Below are 14927 nucleotides of genomic sequence, written 5' to 3' on the forward strand. Positions count from 1 at the left end.
GCTCAGAAGTTGCAAGGCTTCACGAGGGCAGAAGACAGAGGCAAGCGTCACACCATTTTAGAGCTGTCATCCCTAGCATTCCTGGCTCATAACTGAACTGCTACTCCTTGCAGCTAATACGTATTGAGCACTTGCTATGCACCAGTACTGCTCTCCGCACTTTTCATGGGCTGGGCCTTTAATCCTTGCCGCGATCCCGTTATCATCTCCATTTTACAGAGAGGAAACCCATGTTTCCTTGTTTGTCTGATCCCGCCATGGGCTCCGCGTCTGCCATGGATTGACCTGGCTGATGCCCGCTAAATCCTGGCAGTCCCCTGTGAGGTCGGGTGGCTCGGGGAGGGGGGAGGGCATCTCCTAAACAAGCACTCTGAGCTTCAGAGGGAATTCAACCCCAGGCTATGGGCTCCACATCCAGCCCTTCTCCAGGTTACCAAGAGGCCAGTGACAGAGCCAGAGAGAGGGACAGATATTGAGAGACAGAGCTGAAGACAGATTGAGATCAACTCAGGACCTAGGGCAAACTCCGGAGACAGGTGGAGACAGACTAAGGCAGCTCTCGGTGAGAGGCAGAGGGTAGGTCCTGGGAAAGAACCAGTCCTCCAGGCCACCCCCTCCTGCCCCTGCATGGGGAAGAGGGGCCAGGTTTGGCACCTATTCCCATCCCCCACCATCCCCAGGGGGGCAGGGAGGCCAGCACCTCTGGGAAGCGTGGTCTTTTCAGTATGTTTCTCTTCCTGGGCTTGGGGGAGGGGAAGGAAGCAGACAGGGTGGTAAGGGGCCTAGTTTCCACCCACACAACCCGTGAAAAATCTTCCAAACAGCTCTCTGGAATCATATTAGTGAAACTAATTATCATAATTACTAGGACACAATCTAGAAAAAAAAATCCGCTTCGTCACCATAAATATTCATTTCCTTCGTTCTGGATTGTTGTCCCAGCGATGGCCATCCCGGAGTCCTAGAGAAACTGAGGCACAGGGACAGGAACGAGGGAGGGTGAGCAAGTCAGGGCAGCAGCTTGACTAGTCTGCAGGGATTGGGGTTCAGCCCATCACCTGGCTGGGGGAGGGGAGAGGCGCCAGGAAAGAAGATACAGGCCAACAGTCAGGAGGATAGTGAGGCCCCATGGTTGAGGGTCTCACCCAAGGTTGTGCAGCTGAAAGTGGGACGAAATTCAGGAGTCTTGGGAACAGTGTTTTTGCCAAGACCTCAAAGGCTCAACCCAACGTGAGAATCCCACGTCCCCAAGATTGCATTCATCTCTACAGCCTTCTCTGCTCCTAATGGGAACTGGGGAGGGGTGCTCAGAATCTCCATGGCTGGCCATGGGTAGGGGCAGGAAGTTCGGGAGAAATCCTTGCAGGATACCATCACGATCAATAACAATGCCTTGGAATTCCATAGCGCATGGTTCAAGTCTCAGCTTCGCTGGGCGTTAGCTGACTGATCTTGGGCAAATGCCTTGACCTCTCTGAGCCTCTTTCCTCACCTGTCAGACGGAGGTTATAAAGGTGTCACCTCTGGAGACTGTCACAAGAATGAAATGAGATCATGCTTGGACAGTAACTGAGCCCAGCGCCTGGCACCGTAGGAAGCGCTTGGGATGCGTCAACTGGCCCCGCAGTGCCCTTTTCTTCAGGACATCTCCTCTTCCTGTCCCCACCCCAACAGGTGGGCTCCTTCTTCATGATCAACCTGTGCCTGGTGGTGATTGCCACGCAGTTCTCAGAGACCAAGCAGCGGGAAAGCCAGCTGATGCGGGAGCAGCGCGTGCGGTTCCTGTCCAACGCCAGCACCCTGGCCAGCTTCTCCGAGCCAGGCAGCTGCTACGAGGAGCTGCTCAAGTACCTGGTGTACATCCTCCGGAAAGCGGCCCGCAGGCTGGCCCAGGTCTCCCGGGCAGCGGGCGTGCGGGCCGGCCTGCTGAGTAGCCCCGTGCCCCGCGGAGGCCAGGAGCCCCAGCCCGGCGGGAGCTGCTCTCGCTCCCACCGCCGTCCGTCCGTCCACCACCTGGTTCATCATCACCACCATCACCACCACCACTACCACCTGGGCAACGGGACGCTGCGGGCCCCCCGGGCCAGCCCGGAGATTCAGGACCGGGATGCCGGTGGGTCCCGCCGGCTCATGCTGCCACCGCCCTCGACGCCCGCCCTCTCGGGGGGCCCTCCGGGGGGCGCAGAATCTGTGCATAGCTTCTACCATGCCGACTGCCACCTGGAGCCGGTCCGCTGCCAGGCACCCCCTCCCAGGTCACCATCTGAGGCATCAGGCAGGACTGTGGGCAGCGGGAAGGTGTACCCCACTGTACACGCCAGCCCTGCACCCGAGATGCTGAAGGAGAAGGCGCTAGTGGAGGCGGCCCCCACCTCTGGACCACCCACGCTCACCAGCCTCAACATCCCGCCCGGGCCTTACAGCTCCATGCACAAGCTGCTGGAGACACAGAGCACAGGTGAGAAGGGGGGGGGGGGGTGCATGCTGGGGCCCCTGGCCGAGGGGCCGGGTGGTGTCCCAGAGAGGACTGGGGGCCTGACATCCGAAGTTCTGGCCCCTGATTCCGACTCTGCCACTCGAGGTCTTGGGACCTTCAATCAGTCCCGTCGTAGCTTCTTTGAGCCCTGAGTTTCTCACCCTTTCAAATGGGAATCTTCATTCTTGCATCGTAATGAGAACAAAAACTACCACAGCATGGGCACCTGCTGTATGCTCCGCTCCACGCTGTTTGCAAGAAGACCTGACAGTTGTTGACCGACTGGTCTGTGCCTGTCACGTGCCTTGCAGGCACAATCCCACAGGAACCTCTCAACAGTCTAGATGATAAGCGTTCTTATTGTGCCCGTTGTCCCAATGAGAAAAAGGAGGCCCGGAGAGGTTGCCTGACTTGCTGGCCCAAGATTGTACCATTGGTGAGGGGTGAACTCAGGGCCGTCTGGCCCCGAGGCCCCGAGGGGGCATGGTGTGTGACCGTGGCCGGCATCATGCCCCACGCTAAGGAGACTCCAGGAAACATGAGTTTCATTGGCTCCCCTCGGGGAGACCGGGAGCCTAGAGCAGCAAATCCTCAGGGGGCTGTTAGTCAGGTGGGAGGAACACCCGGTATCACAGGGGAAGTGAGACACTCGTTGCCTGTGGGCGTCCCCCCCGCTGTCAGACAGGGGTGGCGGGCCCTCCCCCAAAGACAGAGTCACTGTAGCCGAAGCCCAGGGCCTGTGTTTCAGGAAGGATGTGGCACGTGGGAGCAGTGGGATATGAGTGGGATGTCATGCGGGAACGTGGGCCGGGACAGGAAGGTGCCGTCACAGAACGCCGTGCGAAGGGCTCGTGTGCCAGCTTTCCGGCCACCTTGCCGTGGGACGGAAGCCAGTCCCACGCACGCGTGCTTTAGTTCCCTCCTGTGTAGCAGGCAGGGCTGGGGCCGCGGTCCTGGGTGCAGTCAGAAGGAGAAGCGTTTTGGGTGCTTCCTGGGGCCGGGCCCTGAGCGAGGTGCCTGCCCCTCGCCCGGCGTGCTTTCCTGGGCGCCCTCTGAGCTTCCCTCCAGCGCTCAGATTCTATGATCCAAGCCCGATTTCAATGGACATTGGTGTCTTGGGACAGGTCACTGTGCGCGTGGGTGTGTGCGGCCTGGTGTGTGTGTGTGCATGAAGGTGTGCAGTGCGTGTATGTGTGCACATGCACGCACACGTTTAGCGTTCCTGCGTGCGTGCACACACGTGTCTGATACGTGCAGTTACGTGTGTGTGCACACCAGCGGGGTGCTCTGGTCCATACACATGCTCGCGTGTGCACATGCCTAGCACATGCGTGTTATATAACGTGCTCGTGTCTGTGCACACGTGTGTTTGGCTGTATAGGTAAGTGTGGCTCGCAAATGGTACGTCTATGTACATAGTACATGTGCACACGAGTGTGTGTTCAGTGCACGTGTGGGTGTGTCTGGGTGTGGATGTCCATGAGCACGAATCTGTGGGTGTGTGTCTTAAGGAGCCTTGGGAAAGGCTGCTCGGAGCAGTGTCGGTGCGGGGCTGGCTTTCCTGGGAAGGAGGGCTGGTCTAGTCTCCTTGCTGAAGGCTCCTCGGACAGGGGAGCTGCCCAGGACCTCAGGGGACGTCAAGGCCACCTGCCAAACCCTGGGACCCCCAGCAGTGACTGTCAGGGGAATGTTACTAGCATTTGGGGGTGTTCTGTTGCCCAGGACTGCCCACACTGCAGGGCGTTCAGTGTCCCTGGCCCGCTAAGTGGGTAGCACCCCTGTCATTGAAAGAACTCCAAACTTGCGGGAAGGGCTGCCCCACGTAAGAAACCCAGGAGCCTCTAACCTCTACCCTCCTGTCCTAGGCACGTGCCAAAGCTCTTGCAAGATCTCTAGCCCTTGCTTGAAGGCAGACAGTGGAGCCTGTGGCCCGGACAGCTGCCCCTACTGCTCCCGGGCGGGGGCAGGGCAGGTGGAGCTCGCCGGCCATGAGATGCCCGACTCAGACAGTGAGGCGGTGTACGAGCTCCCACAGGACGCCCAGCGCGGTGATCTCCGGGACCCCCACAGCCGGCGCCGCCGGAGCCTGGGGCTGGATGTGGAGCCCAACTCTGTGCTGGCCTTCTGGAGGCTCATCTGTGACACCTTCCGGAAGATTGTGGACAGCAAGTACTTCGGTCGGGGAATCATGATTGCTATCCTGGTCAACACACTCAGCATGGGCATCGAGTACCACGAACAGGTAGGGGCGTGGGCAAGGGCGTGGTCCCTGGGGCTGGTGGCCCTCTGCCTTCCTCCCCTCCGGCCCCTGTTTCCAGTTTCTTCTGCTTGCCGTGAGCCTGATGGCGGGTAGGACAGGAGGGAGACCCACCAAAGTGTGGGGACTCCGGAGGGTGAAAACCAGTGAATGTCACACAGTTTCTGCGTATGGAGGTCGCCCAAGGCAAGGGCAGGATCTGAGCTGGGGGTGTTCTATCTGGGAAGGCTGCTCAGAGGAGGTGGGCTTTGAAGGATGAGTGAGTGGTGAGCATCAGACGTGGGTAGGGCCTCTCTGGAGGGACAAGTCATTGGAAGAGATTTGGGTCTTTGGAGAAGGTACAGAGGGGAGAGAAGGTGTTGGGGGATCCCCTAGCCCAGTGCTGGGCCCCCCAGCCTTCACCTGACTGAGTATTTGGGGGTGTGACCGACTGGAGCTCGGTAGGGGTGAGAAGGAGAGGGTTGGTGGCTGCGCCTGGGTGGAGCTGAGGCCTGTCCGGTGGGGAGGGAGGCCATCTGCCACCGGCCTCCGCTCCAGGAGCCTTGCTGTGAGTGGGGCGGCTGGCTGGATGAGAACGCCCAGCATGGTGAAGAGACTTGAAACCATTGCGTTTGAGGGATCGTTCTAAGAACCGGGATGTTTAGTCAGGAGAAGAGGAGGCTCAGCGGGGACAGGCGAGCTGTCTTCAAATATTTGAAGGGCTGTCATGTGGAAGAGGGAGCAGGCTTGTTTTGTGGGGCCGATGGCTGCAAGCAAGGGGATCTGGGCTGAGCGGAAGAAGGCTGTTCTCACTCCCAGAGCTGTGTGAGGACACGAAGGGTGGACTGGGGACCCCACTGCCCTCAACCGCCCAAACTGATTAGGGGTGGGAGCAGGCCCCATGGGGGTTCCTTCCAAAAGGCAGCCCCTTGCCCCAGTGTCTAGGTCACCCCTTTGGCTGATTCTTGGAAAAGTGGGGGGGGGGGGTACAGTCAGCACGTGCTGCCACCACAGGCCCTTCTGTGCTCTTTCCCGGGTGTTCCTGCCTCCCTGAGGCTCAGGCAGGGGACTGGACTTCCGGAACCTGACCTTTCCTGGTCAGGCAAGGGAATGCACTTGCCCAGCCCCTGGTATGACGGTGCCGTGGAGGAGTGGCAAAGGGGCTGGCAACAGCGGCTAGGTGCTTCTCGTGGGGGAGGGTGGGGGAGGGTCTGGGGCGAGGCTGAGGAGCATAGCGCCAAGCCAGGCCTGGAGCTGATGTGAGATGTTCACTTCTCAGAGGGATCCGAGCCCCCTCCCCCACTCTGCTGACCTCTGCTCCTTTTGCGTCTCACCACTCAGCTCCTAACCCGGCTGCCCTGTCCAGCCAGATGCGCCCCAGCCCCAGCCCCTCCTCCAGCACCATCACACCGTGTTGGCGCCCCTTCCTCTAGCCTCCACGCTCCCCCCACCAGGTGGCTCTGAGCGATTCCCTCTTCTGGGAGGTGAGGTGCAAGGAGGGGGCAGGACACCAGCCGCAGTGCCAGCAGGTGGGGAGCACGGCACTGCGGTGAGCGTGTTGTGTCTGGGCGCCCGGGGCGTGGGTGTGTGTGCACATGCCCGCCCAGCCAGCCTCCTGGGAAGAGGTGCTCCACTCTGCCAGGCTGCTGGGGGCGGCCCGTTCCGCTGTGAGCACCCAGGCGGTGGCCGCCCTCACCTCCCATAACTCTGAACCCCAGCCTTCCCTCCCTCACCCCAGTTCTGGCCAGGGAGGTCCGAGGTCCATCCCCCTCGGGGGTGCTGCACCCCGCAGTCCGCGCCGGCGGAGGCTGCTGGTGGAGGCTCTGGCTGGGCTGGGGAGAAGCTGAGTCACAGAGACGAAGGGCTGGCTGAAGCGGCAGCAAGCAGCCTTTCAGTTAGACGTCAAGGAGGATACCCCCTAGGGGAGGAAGTAAAGGGCATCGGTCGGGGCGCCTGCAGCCTCCCCTTGCCCAAGTTCCTGAGGAAAGCAGGGCACACCCCCCACCAGGCCCTCAGCCGCAGGGAGTCCCCACTCCGTGGTGCTACAGTGTCTGCTCCAGGGAGGAGTCCGTCCGCGTACCTGGCTGCTACGGGCCCCACGGGGGTGAGTGGGAGTCCCCAGCAGGCCGGGCAGATGAGGGACTGCTGCCTGGCGGCCTCAGGCTCCAGGGTGCTGAGAAATCCTAGAGGCAGCCATGGCCCTGTGCTCACCGGCACTGCGGCGGCGGGAACGTCCTGCCGTCCTGCCCTCCTGCTGCCTGTGCCTCGGAATCTGAGCAGGCTGAGGGGAGCAGGCCAGGGAGTCAGGAGATGCGGGGGCTGAGAGACAGAGACACAGAGGGGGTGACGGAGACCAGGAGAGAGGATCTCAGAGGGCAAGGCGGAGACTTGTGGGGACAGAGGCAGGCATCAAGATGGGGGGACCGAGATGCAGGGACGCGAGGGACCTAGATAGGGAGGGGGAGATGGGCACTCGGGGAGGAGATGAGGACAGATGGAGGCATAGAGACATAGGGGTGACGGAGACAGAGAGATGGGGAGAGAGAGCTGATGACAGAGAGCGAGGCCCAGATGCAGACGAGGACATGCAGGGCAGGGCTGGGGACACAGGCTCAGATGCAGCCTCCCAGCAGGGGAGGAGGAGCCACGGGAGGAAGAGAGCCTGGGGGAGAGTGGCAGCACATGCCGACAGGCAACGAGGTGTCCCTGCAGCACCCTGAACGAGGGGGTTGTGTCCATCGATCCTGGTATTGTGTCCTTCCCCAGCAAGGAGCCCAGCCCTCTTTCTTGCCCATTGCTGCTGCCCTGCTCAGGCTTGTCCTCTCCCACTGTCACCTACCTTACCCCTCAGTTTCCCTGCTGGAGATGGTGACACCCCTCTTGCCCCTCTCTACCAGCAGAAGAAGCACCCTTTTTGTCACACCCCACCCTACCCATGCCGTCCACACCCTCCTGCTTCCCCCATCCCTTAACCCACTGGCTGGTGAGAACCGGCAGGACTGTTTCTCCCAGAAGGACTGGTGAGGAGGACAAAGACAGGACACTGAGGAGGGAGCAACTTGAGGACATGTGCCTTGAGGATGGAGGTGTGATCTGACGGAGGGCAAGCACGTGTGTGCCCCCCATCTGTGAGGGGGCAGAACATGGAGCAAGGAACTTACTGTGATTTATCCATTCCTCTCTCTCCGTCCATCCGTCCATCCATCCATCCATCCATCCATCCATCCATCCATCCATCCCACACACATGTCCTGCACATTGGAGTTGGGAGAAAACATCCTGATTTGTGGCGTTTATAGCGTTTGCCAATTACCATGGTGTAAATGCTAGCAACATGACGTCACTGAATGTGGGGTTAGGAAGAGACATGTGCCCACACTGGGCCTAGGACACTGTGTCCTTCCTTTCAGAGAGGTCACCAGCAAGTGAAAGGTCACATTTACTTGATGCCCTAGGCGCTCAGAGAGGGATGTGTGGAGTAGTCCGGGATCCAGACTGGAGGAGGCATTCCGGGAGAGCCCCATGCAGGATGTGGTCTGGGAGCTGAGTCTGAAGGAAGAGCAAGGCATAGCCAGTGAAGGGGGGCGTGGAGGGCACCATGTGGGGGAGGGTCAGAGGCACCATCCACCGCACACCAAAACCGAGAGATTTGTAAGGAGTTCCAAAGGAGTGGGGCTCTGGGTGGGGGCTGGGATGGACAAGTGACAGGAGACCGGTTTGGAAAAAAATTCAGGGCCAGGTCCTGAGAGGCACAGGAAGGAGTTTGGATTTTTTCCTGAAGGCGTTAGGTTCCCAAAAGAGGTTGTAAGCAGGTCAGTGATAGGAGCAGGTTTGCGTTCTGTCAAAAGTCCTCTGGAGCCAAGGAGGGGAGCCAGGAGGCAGGGAGGCCGATGAGAGGGCTGCTGCAGTGGCCCAGGCAGTTCCCGCATCTCTGTCCCTGGAAGCGGAGGGAAGAGGGCCAGGGAGAGCTGGCTGTTGGCTGGATCTGCAGGACTCCACACCAGTTGGAGATGTGGGGGAAGGAAGCAGCAAGGACGAGACCAGGTTCCTGCTTGGGGTGGGAGCACTGGGCCTTGAGCAGGATGTTTGAGACATCCCGTGGGACATCCCAGGCCATAGCTAGCAGGTTGCTGGAGCTCCGAAGCTCTGGGTCTGCCTCTGCCTGGGTCTGTCCTGGGGCCAGGCTGCTCCAGGAGGAAGGGGGGTGCGGGGAGGGGTCTTGGGGGCACAGGGGCTTCCTAATCACCCCCCTCCTGGCTCTGGGGTGCTGAGGGCAGAGGCTGACTTCGTCTTCTAGAAGAGGGACAACAGAGTGAGGTGGAGGAGAGGCTTGGGGCCCAGCGGTCTCCTGGGCTGCAGATGAGAAAGAGCCAGGGTCCTGAATGGACCACCACTCCGGCCAAGAGAGGACAGGGCCAGTGATGATTCTGCTCCTTGCTCATACCCATCCTGTCACTCTAGTTACATGTCCAGGGAGGGTTTCTATTTATAAGTGAGTGAGGTCAGCTGTTCAAGGAGGGGGAAGCTGGGGATGGAGTGGGGTTGGGGGTGGGGGAGAATCCAGATGTGGCAGATCGTACCTTCAAGGGCCCTCACAGACTCCTTTGGGATCCTGCCGAAAACCGGGGACTCTCTCCCCAGAAAACACACACATGCATGGACACCCCAAGTGCAGCCTTTGAGGACAAGGGTTTATGGACACCTCCCACCCCAAGCCTATCCCTTGGGCCTTCCAGGAGTTCTTGGCCTCCAGACAGAGGAGCCCTGGCTCAAGAACGGACGCTGCAGCCAAGCAGGACATTGGGGGAAAATCCTTCTAGAGCTGCCCTGGCCCCAGATTTCCAAAGTCTCTCCAGATGTAGGGGGGGGACATGGGTGCTCTTTTGGAGACGGCTGGCTAACGGGGTGCTCATATTCCTTCAGGCATCCTCTGGCTCTAGGCTCCCCCAGTTCAGCAAACACCTCCTGTGCTCGGCACGCTAGAATAGAAGAACAGAATGGCAGGGGGCGGGGGACGGAGCTAGAAGCAGCGGAGAAATTTAGGTTCTAGCTGAAAAGTTCTGCTTCATGGACGGTTATGCCAAATGCCTTAAGGGAGGCTTCTGGGGACAGAGGAGAGAGGCTTACACCCAGGTGGGAGCTTAAAAAGTCTTCACAAATGAGGTGGCTTTTGAGAGCGGTCCTGGAAAGACAGGCGGGAGTGGCAGCCGGGGCAAGGGGCGGAGAGGTGTCGGTGGAAGGATGAAGGGGAATTCGGGCAGCCTGGCCTGGAAGGGCACAGGGGGGCATGGGACACTCTGAAGGACAGTCAGTGCCTCCCCCTCCCCCACCCGAGGTGTCTGAGCAGGAGTGATGTGAGTCGGGGGCGCGGTGTGGAAGGAAGCCTGAGATTCCGGTGGATGCCAGTGGGCAGGGTCGAGGGAGGGGCCCAGAGGCTATTTCTGTCCCTCAGATCAGAGGCAGTGAGGGCCCCAAGTACGGTGGTGGTGGAAGGAACGGGGTGGGGGCAGCAAATCCATTGGCAGGGTCTGTGGGCCCGGCACTGCTGTGGGAAGGAAGAGGGCCCACACAAACCCTAGATAACACCCAGGTTCCAAGACAGAATTCTGGAGGGAGGTGGAGCCGGCCGTCAGGGAAGGGGCAGTTTGGAAGAGGGGGTGAGAGGGTTTGCCTTTGAGCTGGACGCGGGCTCTAGGGGACGCTATCAGGCGGGTCTGCTCTCTGGGTGAGGAACCAAGGGCTCTGAGGGAGCTTGTGCAATGTCGTCCACACCCCAGTGACAGCTGCGGGGTGGGAGTCGGGGAGCTGGGGGCCAAGGGGAGAGAGTGGGTCTGACTGAACTCAGGGGGAAAGGCAGCGGGAGAGGAGCCCTAGGTGGGCAGGAGGTGGGTCAGGGAAGTCAAGGGCACTGGCAGGTGGGGCCGGCAGCAGGCTCGGGTGCTGCCCTGGCATCCGCGAAGAGGGGGGCTTGGAAGAGCGTCTGGAGAGAGCTGGGGTGCTGCGGCCTGAGGTTTGGGGGGACTGGGCCTGCACTCACAGGGGGGTTTCTGCTCTGAGGCCAGGAAAGGAGATTGGAGGGGTGAGGGAAACAGGGGTAAGTGATGGACAAGACTGGGGCCCGGGGGGTGTGGGGTGTGTGTGGAGGGGGACGCAGGTGCAGGTGGAGGAGGGGAGGAGAGAAGAGTAGGCTGCCGGTCGCAGAGCTATTTGTGGGGAGGGCAGTGGAGCCCCCTGCAGCAGGGGCCAGGTTGGGAGTGGGGACTGGGCGGGGGAGGATGGGGGGGGCGTGGGGCGTGGGGAGGGGGGAGGGTCTGGAGCAGCTGCAGCCGGGGAGAAGTGGCGCCCCTGCAGCAGAGGGTGGTGAGGGAAGGTGGAGAGCTGCCGTGAGGCCCCCCGCTGGCATTGCCCTGTCCAGTCAGCACAGGCCCGTGACGAAGCGACACTCAGCCATTCCTTAGCCACGGCAGAGGCGGAGGGGGTGGGGACTCCCCTGGGCTGGGGCCGGCCCTGCAGGCGCCCCCTGAAGTCCCCGGCCGGAGGGCAGCCTTGCGGTGGTCCACCAGGGGCTCCTGCAGAGGGGCGGTGCCGGCGGGTGAGGGGCAGGGGCCCCAGCTCGGAGGCTGAAGTCTCACGGCCTTCGGGTCGGCTGGCCCTGGGATGAGCAAGTGCTGGGGGTGCCCTGCGCCTACTCTGCTTGGGCATTTACTTGGGGCGCTTCGAGGAGCTGGCAGGAGATTGTGGGGAGGGGCTAAAGCCGCCCCTGGTTAGGGGGCACCCGGTCCAGTGTGCATGAGGGGCTGGAAGGAGATCTGCGTGGAGCTCCCAGGGGTCTGCAAAGAGCAAGGCCATGACCTGTATGGGGAAGCCTGTGGGCTTTCCTGGAAACCACCTGCCACCCAGGTGTCTCCTGACTTCCCTTGGAGGATGAGGAGGGGAGAGGTCCCAGTGACCCTTACCCCATCACTGAGGCCCCGCCTGGACCTCCCCTCCCGGCTGTGGGGGTGCAGCAGGCAGGACTGTCTAAAGCCGAGGTGAAGTGAGCCAAGGAGTCAGAACTGGGGAGCAGAGATTTCCAGGTCAGCGAAGCTGTGGGAGCTGAGGAGCTGAGGGTGTGGGGGTGCTTGGGAAGGGCTGGGGTGACTTGTCCGAGCCTCTGCTCAGCGGCTGCCCAGCTCGTCCTCCCCTCTTGCCTTCCCTGTGTGCCCGAGCCGGCTCCCAGGCCTCCTGCCCAGACCGCCGCGGTATCCCCTGAATTGGTCTCCATCTCTCCGTCTCTCCGAGCCGTCAGCATGCTGACACCGCTGCAGCCAGATTAATCTTCTTAATACACCGCTCTGCACACCTCTCCCCTTGCCCTCGAAGCCCCAGTGGCAGCATTGTGGGCAGAGGCAAGCCCAGCCCGGGGTGGGGAGCAGAGTCAAGGCCATCCTGCCTGGGCCCTGCCGACCTTGCAGCCGTGTCCCCCATGGACCCCTTCCACTCTCTGGGAGAACCACTGGATTCTTGGTCTCCGTGCAGTCCTTTCTCTGCACCTGGGCTCATGCTGCCATCAGTCGGGGATGCCCTCCATGGGGTTCTTCTCTGCACTGACACTGGCCTCAGCTGGGTTTGAGCTCCTGGGGTGCTCCCGGTGTTTGTCCCCAGCGTGGTGCTTGCTGCAGCCTTGCAGGTGTTCTGTTCTGCCACGTGTGAGGCCCGCTATCACTGTCAGTGCCCATAGGGCTGCCTGAGCGTGGCTCCGGGCTGGGTGTTTTCACGGTCTTTAACTCCCGCCTTCTGCCGAGCAGCCTGGCCATGAGGTGATGCTACCCTGCTTAGCAGAAGAGGCCACTGGGGATCAGAGTGGTTAAGGGACCTGCCCAAGGTCACACAGGTGGAGAGTCTCAGAGCTCTCAGACCTCCCACACTCCGGTTTAACCCCATGCTTTGATTGCCAGTGTGCTGCACACAGTGGGCCTGTTAAGGGTTGGACAATGGAGGTGCTATGGGTTTCAGGGGGGTACTGGTGCTGGGAAGTCTGGAGGAGCTTATGGGGAGTTACAGTTGCTCCGCGGTGACAGGCTGAGGGGAGGGGAAGTGTTGAGAGATGGGGCATTTACAGTTAGGTCTTCCCAGAGAAGAGCCTGGGTCCCCCGGTGGGAGAAGCTCAGGCTGCCAGGCCTCAAGTTCCCAAAAGCCCCCACAGGGCCTTGATGTTTGTGAACAGAAGGGAGGATACGGTCCAGACCTGAGAAGGGACCTGCTGGCAGCAGGAGTGAGTCGGGGAGGGGGCTGGTGCCCAGCTGATGGGCCTGGGTGCGGCTGCACGGGGTCTCTCTTGGAGGATGGGGGTGAGCAGTATGGGAAGATGCAGGGGAAAGTGCGGGCAGCCCTTGCTCTGTACCTTCCTAAGCAGTTCCATCAGGTCACCACACCCCTTGGAGCCTCCGTTTACCTGGCTGTCTCAGAGCCTGGGAGGAAATGAAATCCTGGGAGGGAGCAATCAGCCAGGGCCGCGTCCAGGGAGGGGACCCGCAGAAGTCGGCTCCCTCCGGTGCTGTTTGCTGCCGCAGTGGCTGTGATCATGGCCCTGGTCCCTGGGGCAACCGTGTTGCTAAGATTGTGTCTCTGTGTCCTCGTCCTGCATTTGCAGAACATTCCCAGCCTCCAATTTAGTAACTTGGGCAGAACTGTCTAGGGGAGGAGAGCCTTTTCCCATGGATTAAGAGGGGATACCGGGGCCTCGGGAGGAAATAGGCATCGCCCTGAGGTGCGTGCAGGGAGAGTGCGCGGGAGACGGAGGGCGGGCTGAGGCATAGCGCCTGATTCTCCTCTCCCCCTGCTGCTCCAGTCCCAAAGCTGCCTGGAGGGTGAGGCGGGGGCTCCAGGTTTTGCTGGAGCAAAACCCCTTCAACCGGGACCTACGATGCAGGCCTTGGGGGAACCCCGCGCTGTCTTTCTGATGAGGCTGCCGGTTGGTGGCAGGTGTCCATGAGCCGAGAGCCATCAGGCACAGATGGCTGCGACCCCCTTGGATGCGGGGGGGCTCATCAGGAAGTGCTGGGAGTACCCCCTCCACATACCCAGTGCTGGGTGTGCTTTTAAGAATCACTGGTGCAGTCAATACAAGATTGCAAAAGCTACTGTGCTTTCAGCTACTGTTTAAAAATGTTTTATTTATTTTTATTTTTGGCCCTCTTTTTTGAGGCATCATTTATATGTCATAAAATTCACCCATTGTCAGTGCACCTCAGCTGTGTTTTCAAATCAGCTTGTTCTTTAATCATACATCTAAGTTCATGTGAAATATAATTTTACACACTTTGGAAGGCACATCGTGAATTCAGTCCATCCGTGTGCCTGGATTCACACACCCCTTGCTGTCACCCGGCGTGGGTTTGAATCCTGACTGCCTAGTACTATCAGGGGTCAGAACGAGCTGGGATTGGGTCCCACTCCCTGGTTGTCCCTGCCCTGTGACTTTGAACCAGCCATTCACCAACTGTTGACCTTTCTGCTCATCTGTGAAGCGAGGGTGCCAGGGCCGCTGTGTGGATGGCGTGCGGTAAGACACAGGGCGAGCCTGGGAACCCCCCAAGAGCCCCCCTGTGTGTCTGTGCTTATCACCTTTATCCAATCCAAGGATGGACAGCTGGGCGGGCGGCAGAGGGACAGGGAGGCAGGCTCGCTGACCACAGCTCCCTGGCAGACTGGACTTGGGAGCACAGAGTGGGGATCCAGTTCGTCAGGAGGGGTCTGAGCCCTGAGCTTTGTCTGCCCCTGACAACGACCCTTCCCCACCACCTGCACTGCACTAATGCCGGAGGGACCCAAGGTCCTATCTCTCTGTGACCCTATTCACTAGGTCAGGTGGCCGTGCCCCCTCCAGCCCCCACTTGCAGGTGGGGGAGCAAGGACTTGCTTGGGATCTGCTGGACCCATGGACTCCTCGCCACACTGGCCGCCACAGCTGGCTCTCAGCCCTGCCTGCTGACCCCGGCTCTGCCCTCGGGGGCTGCCGTTGGAAAGAATCCAAGCACAGGCTGAGAGCTTCTCCCCTTCTGAGCAGCTTCTGACCCCAAACCCTCCTCACCTGCTGGTCCGAAGGCCCTTCCTTCCAGGTCTCCCCACCTCCTACCCAGGCTGGCCTCACAAAGTCAGGCCATTAGGATACATTTGGTGGCGTCCAGGCCTGGCTCCATGCTCGGGTGACCTCCCTGGGCAGCCCGCCAGGTG

At 60.6% G+C, this 14927-nt stretch overlaps 1 protein-coding gene across 28 annotated transcripts in view; it reads left to right on the forward strand.

Moving 5' to 3' along the window:
* CACNA1G (calcium voltage-gated channel subunit alpha1 G) overlaps nucleotides 1-14927 on the forward strand; it is a 61228-nt gene that overhangs the window by 12010 nt on the left and 34291 nt on the right. For all 28 annotated transcript variants that reach the window (XM_048224171.2, XM_048224180.2, XM_048224141.2 and 25 more), the window contains exons 8-9: nucleotides 1675-2458; nucleotides 4342-4718. In XM_048224171.2, coding sequence (XP_048080128.2) covers nucleotides 1675-2458; nucleotides 4342-4718 — 1161 coding nt within the window. The remainder of the gene's footprint in view (nucleotides 1-1674; nucleotides 2459-4341; nucleotides 4719-14927) is intronic.

Source organism: Ursus arctos, unplaced genomic scaffold, assembly GCF_023065955.2.
Source record: "Ursus arctos isolate Adak ecotype North America unplaced genomic scaffold, UrsArc2.0 scaffold_24, whole genome shotgun sequence".
NCBI lineage: Eukaryota > Metazoa > Chordata > Mammalia > Carnivora > Ursidae > Ursus > Ursus arctos.